Below are 19,663 nucleotides of genomic sequence, written 5' to 3'. Positions count from 1 at the left end.
TCAAAAAAACCTTCTTCGTGTTGGAAATTAGAGCGTCCACTTCAGGGAAGGAATAGCGAATGACTTCAGGTCGACGAATGACTGCTGGTGCTGCTTTTCCCTTCGGCATGCTCGGTTTGGCGATGGAATTCCGATGACCGCTCATCTTCGCAATGACTATGTCTGGACCACACTACTGTGGACTACCAAAAGACAAGATAGCCTCGCATAGCAGTGAGGTGAACAGTCCAATGGCAGGTCGTCTTAGTAGCCTCTCTTTGAGCGACCCGTGCCTTGAGAGAGGCTACCAAAAGGGGGCAATTGTCCTGTAGTGACAATGTAACTGCAGTCCAAAACTAGTAGGTCACTGTTTCGACCTATAAAGGTCGCGTGCTCTGAGTCAGGCGATGAGTCAAGAGGTCACGGAAATCGAGCTAATGCATTCCTTTTGCTTTTGTGATGCGACTGTAGTGTGACTCACGCCTGCAGGTTGCCCACATGGGCAAAAAAAGGCAGTTACAAAACACAACAAGCGGAAAAAAGGCAGTTATGGGACAAAGCTGGCAAAAAGGCAAATAAGCCTGAAAATGTCTCATTTAGGCATTTATAGGCGTTTTCAGGCAAATGCCTACAAATCCGGGCCCTAGTCATTACTCTTAATTCTGAGATTAGAATTACTACAGATTTGCACGCAAAAGCTTTTGAGTATGGTATTTTCAAAGTGAAAGAATGCCAGTAGAAGTGGTAGCATTAATACAGTAGTGAGTTCCAAATAGGGACTCGATCGAACTGTTACAAGCTTGTACTTGCAGGACCCTTGATACCCTACAAAATGTGCACGCAAGCGGCACAGGGGTTTGCATTTCGATTGTGCAACGTTGTGGAACCTCGCAGCTACTTGAATACTCTCGAACACTATGTGTCATGTGATGATTGTGAGCCAATCATAATGCAGAATGCATTTCTTGCGGACACGTGTGCAGTGCCTCCAGCGCGGCTTCTAGACGTGTTGGTTTGGTGTTGGGAGTGTTGTTGGTGTTGGCGGTAGACCCTGCAGATGCAAGTCAGTCTGAGGCTGTGGTACATATCAGATTTAAGCAAAAAGACTGCATAGGGCCGCGGTCACAAATGGGCTCCTATGGAATGACTCCACAGGCTTCTATGAAGTTGGAGGGGTTTATTTTCTGATGTGCATGGCACAAAGTCTGTTGCTCATCGACGAAAATTGTTCATCGTCAAGCACATATCAAGCTTCAAACACTGCATGAACGCAGAAAATGCGAAGCGAAAGCAAGAGGAGCACTTGGGGGTTTTAAAGGCAAATGGCATTAGTGAATTTTAAAGGGGTGTGGTGCCATGCTTTCAAAATTTTGTCCCCCTCTGCCCATCTCTCAAAACACCCATGCTTCTACTGCTACCAAAGTGCTAAAGTGTAGGAGCACACTTCACAGCATTCACAGCTCCCCCAATAGCAGTAACATGAAGTCACGAAAACGAGGCAGAGATACGTGTGAGGTGTGCCGCTTTTCTGGTTGTAACAGTCCCATAAAAGTGACAAATACCAGCATCATGGCCAAGTGGGTTAAGGAGTCCCGCTCGTTGGTGGTAGCCAAGGTTCTGCTGAAGACTGGGAGATGGTGGGTTCGAATCCTACCACCGGCTTTGCTGCCTGAGGTTTTCCCTGGGTTTTCCAAAGACTTTCCAGACGAACGTCGGCAGAGTTCCCCTTGAAGTCTGCCCAGGACGCATAATAACCCCATATCTCCATCTGCCCACATCTGTGTGCTGCTCATAGCAACAGTTGCTTCACGGCGCTAGCACGGAATAATAATAAGTGACAAATGACGAATTTGATAATGCTCCGCTGCGATCGTAGCAAATGTAGTATGACTCCTAACGAACAGCACATTCCCCCTTTAAAATGTGCTGTACCAACGTGTGTCCAACTGCTACCAAAGTGTCAAATAGTAGGGGGCACTCTATACAGCATTCACAGCTCCTGCAACAGTGGTAACACAAAATCCGGAAAACGTGGCCCAGGCCTCACCAAGGAGTGCCGTCACAATTGGTCCCATATAGGCGGTGTGCAACGCCTATAGGGGCACTGCTGCTTGTTCCCCTGGCGGAGAAACTGTGCAAATGCTTCAGGAGGCATTCAGCGCTAGCAGACGACGCTGCGCCCATTTGCATTCATGTTTCTTGCAAGCGTTCTCATAGGATTGCTTCATATTAGATATAGTGTGTCCAGTTTTCGAGCAGGTGCTTCTTTGTAAGGGTAAAATGTGTGTAATTTTTACCACATGACTTACATGTTGTAGTTGGCATTTAGGCAAACCGCCTCAGTAGCTTGACAAGCAGTGGGTTGCAGCTCGACCGATGTTCCTCCATTTGTCGAAACTCCTGAACCTGTGAGAACTTGATTCTTTTTCAACAACAATCCTGTATTTTTTTTGAATATCCTGATTGCTGGGTTCACTTTAATTATTTCCAGGTTGGTGGGCACACTCATTAAGAGATTCGGTATTATTACAAAAGCTAGAAAGGCTCTTTAGTTTCCCTTCCCATTGATATTGATTGGAAACATTAGTATTAATATAGTATTTGCGATAACAATACAATTGGATGGTGCTGTTTCGTGGCGCTCGAACTTGATTGGGTCTCTCAGAAAGGAAGATTGCACTTATATCTAGAGGTGGTAGTTTAACTTTTGAGAAAAGTCTCCACCACGCAAGAATGTGAGACCGTTGACTTAGTCACAAAGCCTTTTCCATATGCTGCGGCAGATTGTGCTAATGTCACGCGTCAAGTGAACTAATGTGATTATCTGAGCTAGAAAAATAGAAAAAAGACACTCTTTTCACAACATGTCACTTTCCTCACTAATTTTTTCCTCACCTCACCACAACTTCTCTTTAGGTTAATTTTTCCTCACCTCATCCTTTTCTGAAAATATTTTCCTCGTCTCACCTCACCTTGACCTCCTTTCCTGGAAATTGTTCCTAACCTCATGCTGTTTTGTAAACATTTTCCTCATCTCACCTCACCCTTTTCTGCAAATGTTTGTCCTCACCTCAACTTTTTCTTCAAATGTTCTCTTTGCCCTTTTGTTGATCTTGGTCATGTCACACACCTCCACCTTTTTCTAAAATTTTCACCTCAACTTCTCAACCCTTTAAAAGATTTCCTCACCTTGCCCTCGGCTTAAGAAAATTTCTCTCGCCTCATCCTTCTGTTCTTCACGTCTGCCTTCTATAAACATTTCCTCACTTCACCTGACATGTACCGTTTCTCTGAAAGTGTTCTTGCCTAAGAACATATGTTTGCCCCTTTTGTGGGGGGAGAAAAGGGATGTACTGTCCTAATGGAAGTGGAGGGGAAACAACTCATCCATTCATCATACATGTCGCCGGTGCTGTGTCCTAATGGACATGTCTATCTCGCTAGTTCCGACTTCTGAGTCGTAGCAGAAGGCACAAGTGACCTCTATTAGTACAATGAATGGATACTTGCCACTCAAAGAGGTGACAGAAACTGTGCAGCCCCAGCTGAAAAAAAACAGGAACTGGTTCCACCAACTACATATAAAAAAAACAACATGACAAATAGTCATGAGATAAGCCGCACCGGGGGATAAGCCACAGAGTGCCTGTGAGAAAAAAAATTGTGCATAAGCCGCGGCTAATATGCGTGAAATTACGGCATATGCACCCTCTTTAAGTTGCCTTCTGGACAGGAACGTTGTCTCTCAGAAACACCACAAAGTTTTTGAATAAATGTCAATAAATGACGTAGTGACTTTTTTTTATTCATTTCTTGTTGGAGGAGGGGTCGAGCGATAGGTGGAGCATTTCAGTGGGACGCAACCTGTGTCATGTATACATTTCTCTAAATACCTTGGGATGGGCAGCGTAACAAAAGTGGTGGTTGCTTAACGGCGCTCACTCCACCCCGACCCGCAAAGAGCGAGTGATGCTCATGATCATCCTCTACAATGATCCTGCGAAACGACACCCTTAGAAACCTTGCTCGCAGAGGTCTGACCCACCTGTGTTCATGGTACTAGACCTTATGAGATTTGGAAAATTCCCCCACACGCTGAAGCACCCAACGATTTCTCTTCCTTTACTTTTCATCAGAAGTTGTTGAAGATCGGAGTTGAAACAAATTTATTGTTGAAGCAGAACGTCCTCAGAAGGTTGGATGTCTCGCAGCTGGCTCGCTAAAAGTACAAGCTACCTTGACTTCCAACCTCATACAACAATAGTCCTTCTGGTAGGGTAGAAGAGGCCATGTTGCTGGGGAAAAAAAAAATTCTTCATTCCCTATTCCACTAACCAAGTTGACAAAAGTAGTTAGCGCTAACCATGGTTTGTATCAGGATGACCTGCAACTGCTGAAACAGAAGGCAATTTGACAGTTCAGTATTCCTTTGGTTGGCATCACCATTCCGCAAGACCTGTCGAGTAGCCCCTTGTGAGACACTGTGGAACCCCTGGATCCTGCAGAACTCATTTTCATAACCCCTGCGTTAGGACATGTTGTAATACGTAGGTGTGCATGGAAAGCATGTGTCTGGTGTTGTACCATGCAGGATTTTTGCAAAGAATCATCCCACACCCCTACACAGAAGCACCACAGGAAATAGGGCTGCGTGAATTTTCAACATTTCGAATAGGAATGGAATATTTTCAGTATTCGTATCTGATCCGACGATTCTATTCGACGATGCTTTTTGAGTCTGACCTGTCACCTTCTTACATCCACCATGGAGCTCAAGATGTTGCGGCTAAGCATTGTGGTACATGACTTAGAGTCAGCTACCTGCGTCAAATACACCGTCTGCCCTTGAGGGACTTCACAATGAGTGGGGTACACCTGAAACCGTAGCAGTGTAAATTATTTTATGAGAGTAGCAACCTTTTCCTCATCCTTTCATAGTTGATGCTTCCCTACACATTTCTGCAATTATCAAAATGTGGTTGCATGCACTGTATGTGCACATTCTAGTAAACAAGGTTGTTTGAAGTGATTAATTGATTCAATATTTGAAGTCAAATATTTTCAATATTGGTATTCAACATTTTTACTATTCACACAGCCCTATCAGGAGCCTGTTAGTTACCATCCCTACTTTTTGTCTCAGGGGTGTCTGGTGTCAATCATCCTCCTGTCTCTCCACCTCACAGAGATAAGTTTTGCTGGGCTTAATGCACATATCAGAGCTTCTTGGTAATACGCTATGACAGTACGTCTCTGCTCATGAGAGAAAGGAAAGGTTGGAGAAAGCACGTGACAATGTGTCTGTCCACTCAGAAAGCAGCAATAAGGGGGTATTCGCAGATGGGCCACAACACTATGGTGAAAATATAAAGCACCGTGGACCTCACGTGCAGTTGTAGTGGTACCTTATTTGAGAGCGATCCAATGAGACCGTTCTACATGCACGAGGGGAAAGGGAAAAGCTGAGGGACTACGCGAAAGGCTGACCTACTCTCATAGCGTATAGACCTCTCACTGTTCACAAACAAGACGTCAGATGGTACAACAGCACCTCCAACTTGGTAGACTGGAACTAATAGAGTAAAAAACACAGTATCAAGAAGGACTCAATAAATTACAGCATTTCATATTTTAAGAATTTTGTGTAATCGATAGAAGAATTTTACATATTATTAGTTGGATGGCCTTCGTCTGCTCCAGTCTACCGGTAGCCATATCTTTTCCGATGCTTGTTCTAAAGATTGCTACTGGAACTTCCATGATCATGATCATGATCATGATCATGAGTTATACATGTGGTGTTTCTCCACAAGGATAGTGCGAACTAGGTCGTGCTCACAAACCACATTCCACACAGAATCACGACAGTGACTTCAGAGATGATGCAACTCTTGGGTGGGAGCAGTGTTTTCTTTCCGTGGTGGGCTAGAAACGTGAAGCGCATGCTCACAAAGACACCAAAGTGACTACAAACATGAACCGATTTGTGTGGACCGTCCATACAAACAAGTGACCCATAATCTATGAGAAGGAATTCGGCTAGTGAGACGGCAATGTTCTCCGTGCGCGTTGTTTCGCTTTCACTACGTCTACCAACGTCATGATTGCGTCACAGTGACGTTTCTTGGACGGAGGTCTATTGAACACCCTTTCATAAAGCACTGGATTGTAGTACTCCCACATGTGTTCTCACATGTATTGGACTGCATACTGGCTAACTTGTTTGTTTGTTCGTTCAATACTTATATTGTCCATTACTTTGACTATCAGCAAAACAATAATTTAGTTAGTGCAAGTGTCAGGAATAATGTGGATATTTTTTAGGATAAAAATGTTGTATTTTTTTTCTCTCTTTAACTGGACATTTCTAAGCTGCATCTTTGATACTGCATTCACTTGCTGGCAACATATACAAATAGAGGTATATTCCAATGGCTGGAGTGCATAAACCTGGCTGTGCACATTGCAGTTGCGCAGCTGCAATCTATGAAAGCTCAGTTAGCATCATGGGTACAGTAATGTACCGGAATGGCACACATGCAATCATTCTGTGCACTTGAGAAAGAAATTGAACACACGTGCTCCACACTTACTATAACATATAATACCCGTAAAAAATGATGTAGTTTTTTAAATTACAGTACAAACATGAATACTCTAAAGATTTCAGCACGTTTTTGGCAGTCATTTTCAAGTGGAAATTCTGGAGATGTTCGGGTGAACAGCTGAGCTAAGTAATTTTTGGTTATAATGCAGGATGCAGTGTTCATGTCCCTGTAGTACAGCTTGGGACAGAAGTTTACAGAACACCGGGGTATCGCATTTGAGTGAAATTCCATGAGCAAACAGGAGCAGATACACATACTGAGAGATGGATAGAATAGCTGGACACCTGTTTCTTATTCGATCTCTTCCTGATAGCTAGCAGGGGGCTGCTCCGATGGAGTAATACACCAGTGCCGTGTTCTGTCAACTTTTGTCCCAAGCTGTACTTCGCTCAAACGGAGTCGGGACATACCTTTTGGGTGCGTCGGGATGGCACTTTATTGGTCAAAGTGGTGCATAATATAATTGCGTTTCTGGTTGGTGTTTGTCGAACAACTTTGCCTTTGACACTATTCATGTACTTTGGAGCAGGAATGACACTTATACTGTTACGTGATGGAGTAGCCTTTATTTCCGTTGTATAAACCCATGAATATATGGAAGCTCAATAAACTGAGTCTGTAATTCTTAAGGTTGGGATTTTTTTTCTCATATAAAAATAATTGTTCTGGCACAAACTGTTCTGTGGCTGTAGTAAGTTTTGTTCACTTGGAAGATCAAAGACAAACCTCTGTTTGATCAGGGCTTGTTTTGTTGATCAGTCGTAAGATTTGCCTGTAACCATTCACCTGAGCAGCGTCACAGTTTCTGTTTTACAACAGCTTAATGATATAGCCAGTCTTATTCAGCGTGATGAAAGTGGCCTTTCCCAATCGCAATTTGTTTATGACATGCCACAAGTATTTCCTTTTGTACATCAAGCATTTTTGTCAGTGATGCCTAGCAGACATAAACATTATATGCAGCATGCATGTTAAAGGAGTCGTATGTAAGCGTACATTGACCCAGATTCCTTAGCAATCCAGCTACAGAATTGTCCACATTTCTTGTCCATAATTGCCCTGGGGCAGACACTGTACAATGCTGTACACATTTTCATGTTAGTTCACATTGCTCCAGTGCATGCTCAGTTGTATTCAGTTCAGCACTATGCACAGATATAGAAGCAATTCGATGGTCATGCGGTGCATCTTACTCCCTCTTGCACTGTTAATATTAGAGCGTAACATGCGAGATTCACCTTATATTGCCACATGATTACTTCGCCACTGGTTTTCTGTAAGGGGTTGTGGAATAAGTTCTTGAAGGTGTGGTTCAAGCATTGCATCAAGCACGCCATCCCTGTTCTCCATAACATAGTACAGTTTGTTGCCTATTTCTGTATGTGTGCTAGTCCTTACACCAACTGTTCCTTCAGATACAGTGAGGATATTCACCTCGTCCCTCTGAGGTCTGTAAGAAATGCTGCTGCTTCTGCGCATTCGCGAATAATGCTTACGGCACCAGAAACAGCGATGTCGCATCTGAACCGTGATGGTCGCTGCTGCCAGTACACCAATAAGGAGGAAGCAGCAAACTGCTGTAGCGGTTGAAGCCAGTGCTATTGGGCTCACATCAGACACGTGTGCATGTGCTTTGCTGACAAAGAAGCCACTGACCATAGGGACAGCCCCGTTGTTTGTGTGGTTGAATGCTTTTGGGTTTTCGGTCCATAGATGAACAAGAGCTGCACCCTGTCCTGACCATGTTCGTTGTGTTTCTTGTGTGCTTGCTTGTTCAGTGGTAGACAATGGTGAGGTTGTTGAAGCCATAAGTGGCGCACTGTTCTGTAGTTCTTCTGTTGGTTTCATCTTGCTTACATATATTGTCTGCACAGATGATGAATGTACTGGATTTTCAGTAGATGAGGAAGCAAAGCTCTCTTGTGGTTTGGTACTCTCAAGTCTTTGTGTTGATGGCAACTGGACTGTCAATGTTGTCATGTCCCCATGTGTCGATGTTTCTTCATGACCAGTCAGTTGGTCAACACCTGCGTTTTCTGAACCAGTTGTGTCACGATCGACAGTGGATGCTGCTGCTATTCTTGCTGTTGTTGCTCCGACTTGAATTGGTTGTGCTGTAGTTTTCACCAAAGATGGTGGCTGTGCTTCTTCTGTTGTATTAATTGGGCTCCTGGTACTTGTTTTGGGTTGAGCAGAGGGTGGATGAATAGGAGCAGTTTCTGCTTTGCTGTCACGGAGTGGCTGCGGAATGGGAACCGTAGGAATATTTGCCGCTTCTGTCGCTTCATTCACATTACGTGCAACTTCTGTAGATAAATGAAAGACCACAGTAGGAACGGCGTGTTGAGCTGTAGATGCTTCAGAAAAATCGTTCTCTGTTAATAGCATAACTGGCTTGTATTGCAATGCCGGTGGTGTGGCACAGCGAATGCTGTAACTGCTGTAGAACTGTACACTTGATGTTTGCATCCATCTAGTGAGCCATCGAATCTTTCGGTCGCAGTGAAAACTGTTTCCACTGATCTTAAGAACCTTCAACTTTGGAAGGAAGGAAGGGAAGTCTGACCTCAAATATGACAGCTTGTTATGCACCAGACTCAGCTCTTGTACGTTCCTTAATCCATGCAGTGCCCTGGTCGAATTTACAATTCTTTCAGCGATCACACTACTGTCATACATTTCTAGTATGGTCAAATTCTTCAAGGAGTCGAAAACGAAGTCTTCAAACCGAATTGTTTCGGACAGCCTAGACATCTGCAGTGTGTGCAGCCTTTCAAGGTGGCTGAAGCAGTAGGGCTGTATAACTTTGATAGGATTTTGAGAGATATCCAACACTTGAAGATTGGTGAGGTTTGTAAACGTTTCATCCTCAATAGACTCTATCAGGTTTGCCTGGAGGTCTAACGTTCGTAAGTTGATGAGGTCACAGAAGGCACAACTTCCCAAGGTCTTGATCTGATTCCTTTGTAAGAACAGTTGTTCGAGGTGGGTGAGGCCTCGAAAGCTATAGGACGCTATTGCACTTATAGAATTCTCTTCGATATACAAGGCTATTAGTGTTGATGGGAGGTGTAGTGGTATCTTCCGTAGCTTATTTCCATTTAGCCACAAGCGAGCCAAGTACTCCTGCCGTCCCAATGCATCATCCTCAACGTCCTCTATTGCATTGTCATCGAGCACAAGGAGACCAAGATGTGGATAGCTGTCCAAATCTCCGAGGGTAATCTTCGTGATGTTATTACGACTTAGTCGCAGGTCACGAACAAAGCGTGTGAGGCTCTGAGGTACACGTGTTAGCCCTACATGGGAAGCGTCTATGTACTGGAGGCGGGAACCGAAGAAATCGAGTCGTGAAAGCGTTGTAAGCGGATTGTTGCTGAGTATCAGGTGGGCGAGGTTTGTAAGGTCCTGGAAGGCATCCACTTCGATGCTCGATATCAGATTCGAGTCGAGATTGAGGTACTGTGCTCGAAGCAGACCAGTGAAGGTGTAGGTTGACAGTTGAGTGAGGCAGTTCCCACGAAGATTGACCTGTTCTAGGTTTCCTAAGTCCTGGAAGAAGAACAAAATCTGTTAGGAACTTAGTACTAAATGGTTCAAGATAAGGGACATAAGACAGCAACGTTATTGCGAATAGATGTCTAATGGTGACTGATTGATATGCATACAAATAACCTGTGGCGTCACTAGGACGGCGTGAGGGGTACTGTTCGCACCAGGTGACGTGACTGAAGGAGGCTAACGTTTCACACCACTATCGCTGTTGCCTCCCTCCCTCTGTTGCGCGTTGATGCAAGAACATGAGCCCTCAGCGAGCATGCAATTTTTTATTTCTGCATGTGGTACGATTTGTTGTTTATTGTGCCTGGTATACGGAAAGGGACCCATTATTGGAGGGGGGGGGGGTGATGCAAAGAGCTCCCAAAATGGGTGATGCATACTCTAGTGACGCCCCTGCGAATAATGTGACCTGCGAAGCATGCCCGTGTACCACATGATGGTGCGAGCTAGTTCGACACGATCCACTGAATTCATGTCGCGATGGGGGGCAAAGGCGACACATACGGTTGTGTTGTATTTGTCGTTCTTGTACCATATCGCGCCATGAATTCTGTGCAGTGATATATCCAGACCTCCGCTACACCCCCCAAATGTTTGACAAAACCCCTCCCAAAATATTCTGGATAAACCACTGATTCCGTGTACCACATTCACTTCTTCTCGAGCTGCTGTGGGAAAAAGAGGGTAATATTTAATGTAAATGGCGATCGGCCAACTGTGTACTCCAACAACACCACAATGTATCAGCTTACGCGCTGCTGATCAGTATCGGCAACATGCAGACTTGTACAAGTTAGCAAAAGAAAGTAACTAAATACCGTTACTCATTACATCGAAAAAATGGAACGAAATATGCTACTCGTTACTGAAATACAAAAAGTAATGCGTTACCGTTACACCTTACTAACGAGTTACTTTTCCATTACATATGATGTTGCAGAACACCAACTTATCAAATCAACATGCTTTTATTTTCATTCATACTGAGTTGGCTTTCAGTAGCAGTTGCTGCTCAAAATGCCCATCCGTTCTTTGTATTTTTCCCTAGAATGCATCAGCGGCAAAACTGAACAGGCGCTCAATGGAAGCACTCGAAGGAACAGGCGTGTTCACCCTCAAAATGTTCATGCACACGAGGGAAGTAGGCCTTTATTGCAGAAAGGGCATAATCCTTCGTAATTTGAAGAAATTCCGTCTGCTCCTGGTCATCGCAGACTGCGGTATACTTGCGGAGCCCTTGCACGCAAAGGGGAAAAATCTTTGGTGCATGTAGGGTTCACAAATTGTGCTCTGTGCCTGTCCCACTGGCGGTGCGGTTACATATGAGATCTCCTTTTTCAGCAGGTGTGTCACCTGGCGCATGTTTTACAAAGGCATAGAATGTCCCCATAAGCTCATTGTTCTATGTTAGCAGAGGGTCAGGAAGGAAGACCACGAGGTCGTTTTTCCAGAAGGCTGTATATCGGTCAGTGAAGTAGATACCGGGAACCTGCTGACTCAACAACCAGGCCAGAGCACCATGTGTGAAGTGGAGGGAGGGCGACACATTTCAGAATGTCGTCCACACTGAGGCGAAAGGGGAACGGCGGGAAAAAAGTAACGCGTAACTTGAAGTAACGGGTTAACAACTTTTTCAACGAAATATGTTACTAGTTACAGTTTTCTTGAAAGCAACCAAGTCATTACTTCGTTCCAAAAAAAAAAAAAAGTAACTCATTACAAAGTAACGAGTTACGAGTAACGCATTACGTACAACTCCCGCAACATGACCATTGTCTCTTTTCCCCCTAATTCATCAGACTTTTGCTCCCTACGACCTTTTCTTGTTTTCCCGAAATTAAGCGTAAAGGTAACAGATTTCAAATCACATGCTCACACTGATTGAGTAGTCTCGTATTTCACTCACCGAAAATGCTCCGTCTATGTGGACGAGCTGGTTGGATGACAAATCGAGGTACTTCATCTGCTGCAGACCCCTGAATGTGCCAGATGTCAAGTTCTCCAGTAGGTTCTGACTGAGGTCTAATCTCTGTAGCATAGCGAGGCCCATCAGAGCACCGTCGTCGATACTGCGGGTTTGACTCTGTTGAAGTTTGAGCTCGCGCAGTGCCACCAGTCCATTGAAGATATCCTTCGTGAGTGTATCCACCGCAAAGTTTCGTAGTTCCAGTCTTTCGCTGGGAGCTGGCAATGTCTGAGGAACCTTCCACGTGCTGTCTCCGACACAACTAACATACTGGCTGTCTGTGTCACAAAAACAGGCACTCGGGCACTCGGATGCACTGCACCAGGAGTTCCAAGAACTGCAGCACGCCAGGAGGTACATCACCCAGCTGGTCCGCGTGGCGACGAGTCCTTTGCGACAACGGCTTGAGTTGTATGCCATTGCATGCACCGTGGTAGTGTTCCGGGTCCTCACTAAGTCATGCCTCAAGTTTTGTTGGGGCAGTTCTCGTATCCGCAGTTATTTTGTTTGATCCTGAAGAGGTATGTTCTTCAGCAACACTGGCTTGGTCTTGCGCAGACCATTACTGTATAGTGATGATGCGGAGTACATATTTGGGTCAAGTGCAACATGGCGGGTTTTGTGCCTTCACAAGAAGGCGCTAGTAGTAGAGGCTGGATGCTGTTGGTGGTCACCGTTGTGCACGAGATCTTACGGTGTACATTGAGGAGTCCCAGAGTTCTTTCATTGCTTGCGTGGGATACATCGTTGCCTCGTGTGCTTTATTAACGGTTACCTTCACAGATGTAGACACTAGGCAGATGCTCCCGCTGTTGTCTTTGAGCTGTTGACACCACTGCTACAGGTCCTTCCCAAGTGAAAACCTGCAAAAGAAAAATTAATTTCTTTAGAATTATGTCATCCAGGGCCCCGTTGAATATCTGTACTCTGTACCGAATCAAATACTAATGCAAAATGCACCTGCAACGAAAGCAAACCCTTTCGAGCCATCCTCGTTTTCATTCCGGTCGCTCTTTCGGCTCAGGGACATTAAAAAGGAGATTAGTGGATTTATAGGATCCCGTTGCCTTCGTCTGATCGACGCAGAAAAGTTCTCTTATTTTCATTCTCTCTTATTTCATTTCTCTGCATTAACGATTGTCAGGCCTTGTTAAAGCTTCCTGTTGCTAGTTTATGCATTCCCCACTGCACACAACATCTTCAGCTGCTAAAATTCCTGTTCGACACTCTGATTTTGGTTACCTGTTCAGTGACGTTTGTGTAGAATGACTGAAGTAGTTCTTTACCTCAGAGCAAATATTTCACAAACATTTAAAAAGCGCCTGTTTGATGCACCTCTCCCTTGTTTGCCACGGCGTCGGCTTCAGCCAATTGGCTCAAAAAATTTGAAACATGGAAGTCCTGTGACTGCGAATGGCTGCTAATGCACCTGACGGCGGCTTGTCTAACCACAGGTGACTTCGGTCAAACTTGTGTAGAGGTCCTGGTACTTAGAGCCATTTTTTGTACATTTCAGTTGTGCGTAGTTGCTGTATCATTTTTCTCTTTGTCCCTCTGTTTTTTGGCGGCTTTTATTCGAAGCGAACGTGTAGCAACACGCTACTAAGGGCGAAGTCCTGCACCGCTGGGCGAAATATAGAAGCGCATATATTATTTGAAAAAGAATGTACATCCATGATCTTTGCTCAGTCTGGGTCTGGTGACCCTGGTCACATCCATTCCAGTCGATCGACTTCGAAACTATAGTGTCATTTTAGTCCTCCCAAGTGGGTATCAAAAATCCCACGCGAAATAGTGGCGTAGTTTGACTGTTATTCGACCGACGGAATACACGGCAAGAGCAGACGCTGAATGGTGAGAGTATTTCGGAATTCCCTCTCTGAAAAAACGAGAAAACTCCACTCCCTGAGAACCAATGAGGGCGCGACCTTGAGAAAAGGAATGCTGCGGCGCTCTCGTAGAGTTACGAGGCGTCTGGACGGCACCTTTCCTCCTGGCGCCACGCTCCACTCCTCCGCTTAGGGAGTGACGTCGTGCCGCCAGTCGTTCTGCAGAAGCAGTGCTGATCTTCAAAATTCGTTTATTTAATATCTAAGCACTTTTTGGACAGCAAAATTTGCTGAGTAGACCGTCTGCCAATGCCGAACTAAGTGGTATCGGTTTCGTAATTGGATTTCTGGATGCCACTGACCCTTTAGTACGTATTGTTCCACAATTCCGACAGTCTACGCTATCTGTTCCAGCGAAGCTACAGACATGTCCCTTTCCTCTCATGCCCCTCGTCGAGGGGCATGAGGTTGAAGTTGTAATCATGCGCCTCTGCTCCACGTTTTGGAATTTCATCAGCGACACGCGTCCTTCGCAAACCGTGTCAAATCAACGTCGCAAACCGTGCGGAATGACACTTTCTGTCAGAAGAACTATTGCTTTAAAGGGAACGGATGAACTTTTAATTGTTCCCTCATCTCCTCCCTTCTGACATTATCCGCTGCTGCCGTTACGATCCTATTGCCGGATATCTCGTGGTTCCGAAAGACTGCTCCAGAGATGCAGACCATTTCCTGAGGGAAGGCACATACACGTACTGAAAACATATGCGTGCTTGTCGATCACTGGGACTTCCTTCCAGATTCCTCAAGCCCGACAGTCAACCACACAAGCCTTTTTTGTCCTCACAATATATAGAAACCGCTGTGTACTTGTGTCTAGTAACCAGTCTTCATTAACTCAGGTACTTTTTGTAGTACAGTCGACCCGCGTTTATCCGGACGGCTTCGTTTCCTGTGAAAATGTCCGGATAGCGGGGGAACCGGATAAGTGAAACACGAAAATCCAGAGTGATCCTAAAAGGACATCTTTATTGACCATTACACAGAAAACTATCCATTGTCATCTGTTTCATTCTAATATACGCACGCAGTTCTTGCAAACCTTTGCGAATGACATTGACTTGCGAAATATTGTTCTGTTGCTCGAAAAATAATAGCGCTGTTCTCAGTGCCGCCCGCGCATTTTCTACCGTCACAGCTAGTGCCATCCACGCTTTCATCATCCGATTCTCCTTGAACACTATCGGAAGCGACGACACTGACGATGTCGTCATCTATGATTGCAGGGCAGGGGTCCTCGTTGCGGACCTTCTTAGTGTGAAATGACCAGACTGCTCAGGGGGGGTGGACTACTTTTGTGTAACGTTCAAAGTCGGAAAGGGAGAAAATTCTTCCTAGCAACACCGTCTTTGTGTCAGTAAAAAGAAGGCCACGACCAGGGTTCTCGACCTCGATTGACTAGGTGTGGGCCAATTGTCATTCTTGGACAATGACCGGATAACTGAAGCCGATTGTTGGGTATTAGTCACTTCTGTTCCCTGGAATTCTCGTCCGAGTCCGGAAGCTGAAGTCCGGACCAGCTCCAGTGGCGCAGCGGTAACACGTGCGCTTGGAGACTGGGAGGTCCGCGGTTCGAATCCGCAGGCCGGCTGTGCCGTCTGGGGTTTTTCCTGGGTTTCCCTCAGATGTGTAATAGGCGTATGCCGGCACAGTTCCCCTGAAGTCGGCCCATGGACGCAGCTATCCTCCCCCCGAGCGGATTCCGCTCGGTCTTCCACTCACCCTTTCCTCTCCTCCTCTCCACCACCTTTCCCTTCCCGAGAAACATGCCGCCTAATCAGGCAGGCAGACCTCTCGGGTTCCTCCCAACGACACTCCTCCTCCTCTGAAGTCCGGATAAACGAGGGCGAAATACATGGGTAGAAATCCGTCCCCATGCTTTTTTGTCCGGATAGCGCAGGATCCGGATAAATGAAGTCCGGATAAACGCGGGTCGACTGTAGTTCAAGCAGCTACAGTTTTTCCAGCCCATTTTAATCAAGTGCCATCAAATTTAATCCAGGTGCCATCTGAAATAATCGAAGTACCATTCAATTGAATTCGGGTGCCATCCGAATTAATCCATCGTGAAGCTCGCACCTCCCCTCGTGCCGGTGGCAGTGCCCTACTTTACCCCTCGTCTTCTCAACATCCTCCCAGGCCGCCAGTCACACGATGTCTGCTTCTACGCTGTGCAACAGGTTGTACTGGCTATCCCTAGCTCGCAGGCACGTGTTACGCTGTCGCCTCCTAGGGTCAGAGCATCCTGGATACCCGCCTCTCGTTGAACACGATAACGTCATCCAGCTTCAGCTGTGTCTAAGGTATTTTGTTCTGGGCAAGATGAGCGTTTCGAAGCTGCCGAATCCTTTGCACCATCTTGACCAGAACCGTACGCGCATCTGCTCCAGCCCTCTGAAGTACAGCTAAAGTTCCAGCGCGTTGTGTGGTGCAGTGACCTTCGACTGGTTCGGAAGAATTGATCTTCTCCCGATGCGAAGGTGTCAGAGGGTCAAGATTGCACACTTCTGGAGAGAGGTACGTTAATGGCCGACAATTGATGATGTATTCGACCTCACAGAGTGTGCGGCTGTAAAATCCTCTAAGTTCAAACACAATCTTCCGTGGTATCTTCTCAAAGCTTCCTAGAAAACAAAAAGAGCGAACGATTTATGCCTTCTACATAGTGGGTCCAGCATTTGATACGTATAGAGGTCCTTCGAAATCGACTCCGACCACATCAAAGGGGGATGTTCGCGTGATCCTTTCTCTTGGGGGGGGGGGGGTGTAACAGGCGCCGTTTCTGGCGAAAGCTGAGCACGTCGGCATTGCAGGCATGTATGCAACACGCGGCGAACACTTTGGCGACCTGTGGGCACCCAGTATCTTTGCCGTAGCTTACTGACGGTGTCTGAGATTCCCGCGTGGTGCAAACGTTGGTGCAAGCTGAGCAGATCTGTGAAGCGATGCTTAGATGGTAAAAGGACGGGATGTTTAATATCATCACAGTCATCCATTTGCTGTAGTTGTCCTCCCACTCGCAGAAGGAAGTTGTGGTCCAAGAATGGCCGGAAGACCAGTATCGACGATGTACGAGACACGGGAACTGAGGACTTGACTTCTGTCACTTCCTTATGGAACGCTTCGCTTTGCGTGTGAAGCATGCATAAACGTTCCGCTGACGTGAGTTCTTCCACGATGAGCGGTCGTGTGTATTTCGCTTGCTGGTGGAGCAGGTTATGGCTGTACCTCAGTATGTATGCAGTTAAGCGTAGAGGACGCTTAAGCAAGCTGTAGTCTGCCAGCTGAAGTAGTGGGTAGTAGCTGTCTGTATTGACTACACAGCAAGCCTTCTCTACGTCGAGTATCGCATTGTCGGCAGTCTGGGGAGTTGATGTGCTCTGTTCTGCAATATTCAGCCGTGGTGGACCTCTCCACCACAGATCGTTGTCGATGAGACCCTCATCGGACACTCCTCGCGTGAGCAGATCCGCGGAGTTGTCCTTGTCATTGCAGTGGTTCCATTGCTCTGGGCCTGTGAAGGATCTAATTTCTCGTGCTCGTTCCGCCATTAATTGGCCATTTGCGGGACTCGCTCTGCCCCCAGTGTAGGACGATCTTATGGCGAATTCCGCTGGTCGTTTTAGTGTAGCATGATGTAGCGTGCTGGTGTAGGCTCGGTGTAGCAAAATCGTGTCTGTGCAGCTTACACCTCGTTCGCCCAGCCGAACATGATAGGCGGTGTGAGTGTCGACAGTTTATCGTTGAACACCTGCAGAGACTCGAACGATTCCGCAGTAGCCATCTTTGTCGACCGCTCGGAATGCCTGTGAAAGGATGGTGGCCGGTGCAACACCACCTAGAACAAAACCTGCTTACTCGTCGAGGTGACGTAACAACTAAGAGTCAGCCAATCGGGATCGTGTTTTCAACGGCAGTAGCCAATCATGAACGAGCTTTCAGCGGTCGCAGCCATGGAGACTAACCACCGTCGTCTGCGAGCTGTGATTGAACGTCGCTGCGCATACTAAATGGGAAAAGTTTAAAATGAAGCGCAAACGGTCCCATATCTTTCTCAAGACTGATTTTCGGGAAAGCGTGTCACACTTTTTGTCTACAGATTCCAAGTTAGCTGCAATCATTTGCGAGTTATTTAATTCGCAGAACGGCGACACGCAGTAGCAGACGAGTTCTGACTATATATGTCCACGTAGCCAAGGAGGGAGAGGAGGCAATAAGCAGACCTTCTGTATCTAGGTGGCGTTGGCCGGTGGCGGAGCAGGAGGGAGGCGGAAGTGAGCGCCGTGTTCCAGTCCACACTGCCGATATCCACGGTGTGGCGAAAGCTGCACTGCTGTTACAATCGTCAGTGTGGGCCACACTGGGACGACCAACGAAACACGGCGCACATTGCACTTGGACGACCAGTGAAACATTGCACGCTCGCATCAGTGCAACTTTTTCTGCACTAAAGCGACCAGCGGGATTCGGCTGTAACGTGTAGGGATTTGCGGATGCGATGAGAAATGCGTGGCGGCCAGTAGGCATCCCAAAAGCTCAAGACGCGGAAGGGTGACTGGTTTCAGCGGAACAATGCGACCCTTGGCGATTAGCAGACATAACCTCTTGCGATGATCGCTGGTCCGGGTGCGTACACAGCGACGCCATATGCATGTGGGCTGTCATCCGTAAAGAAGTGAAGGTCTAGGACTTTGTCTCGTGGTCCGATTGCCAACCTTGGTAGATGTATCTGTGAGAGAATGAGTGAGCCATTTGTTCTAAGAATCTTGCATGTGTGACTCCATAGGAGTGTCCCAAGATTGGTTCTGCCTCTACAGTGTCTGGAACAGCAGTCACCAAGACGGGAAGAACGATGCCAAACGGGTCATAGAGCCGCGCAAAGGCTTGTAGCATTACATGTCTGGCGTGTGGAGAGACCTTGGAATGGATCGACTCGGCGGGTATCGATATGTCGTCCAACTGTCTGTTCTATGGCACGTTTAGAATCCGTAATACACTTCCCGCGCCGGTGTCGTGTATGCAGTTTTGTCGTGGGATAAATGGTCTTGCAGGACCGGTAATTTTGAGGCCCATTTTCGGATTTCCGTTCCCGCCTCTTGAAGTATGTCTTTGGTGTCGTCGTCGGTTTTTGCTCCTGTGGTGTCTTTACACCCTATTACCAGGTCGTCCACGTAAAAGCTTGAACGCAGCCGTGCTGCGGAGGACGCGTAGGTGTGGCTTATAGCGTTGAAGTGGTGCAGCAAGGTTGCTGCAAGGAGGAACGGGCTGGAGGGTGACCCAAACGGAACACGGGTCATGTGCCACTCCTTTAGTTGTGGGTACGGGTTTTCCGCAGACGGTAGGTCGGAAATCCACAGAAAGCGGAGCGCGTCGCGGTCTTCAGGACTAATGGAGATTTGATAGGCCTTGCGAATGTCCGCAGTGCGAATTATTGGGTGGAAACATAACGTAAGTGTAACGGACACATATTCTTTGAGTACGAGGAACTTAGGAAGTACTTGGAACACTATGGATTAATTCGGATGGCATCCTGATTAAATCGAATGGCACTTGGATTATTTCAGATGGTGCCTGGATTAAATTAGATGGTAGGATAATTAATTTGTATGGCACATGAACTAAAACGGACGGGAAAACCTGTAGTTACTTTTCTACAAAAT

The 19,663-nt window shown here is 46.4% G+C and overlaps 2 protein-coding genes across 6 annotated transcripts in view; one reads left to right on the top strand and one right to left on the bottom strand.

Annotated features, from left to right (window-relative positions):
- LOC135386012 (protein timeless homolog) overlaps positions 1 to 19,663 on the top strand; it is a 301,575-nt gene that overhangs the window by 15,555 nt on the left and 266,357 nt on the right. The gene's annotated exons all lie outside the window — the stretch shown is intronic.
- The window catches only part of LOC135386013 (insulin-like growth factor-binding protein complex acid labile subunit), a 146,416-nt gene continuing 133,893 nt past the window's right edge, over positions 7,141 to 19,663 (bottom strand). For all 4 annotated transcript variants that reach the window (XM_064615705.1, XM_064615707.1, XM_064615704.1 and 1 more), the window contains 2 exons: positions 12,055 to 12,977; positions 7,141 to 10,139 (listed from right to left, as the gene is read on the bottom strand). In XM_064615705.1, coding sequence (XP_064471775.1) covers positions 7,827 to 10,139; positions 12,055 to 12,534 — 2,793 coding nt within the window. In that variant the 5' untranslated portion in view covers positions 12,535 to 12,977 and the 3' untranslated portion in view covers positions 7,141 to 7,826. The remainder of the gene's footprint in view (positions 10,140 to 12,054; positions 12,978 to 19,663) is intronic.

This window comes from Ornithodoros turicata, chromosome 2 (genome assembly GCF_037126465.1).
Source record: "Ornithodoros turicata isolate Travis chromosome 2, ASM3712646v1, whole genome shotgun sequence".
In the NCBI taxonomy this organism is placed as follows: domain Eukaryota; kingdom Metazoa; phylum Arthropoda; class Arachnida; order Ixodida; family Argasidae; genus Ornithodoros; species Ornithodoros turicata.
This window is presented reverse-complemented; position numbering and strand designations above follow the sequence as displayed.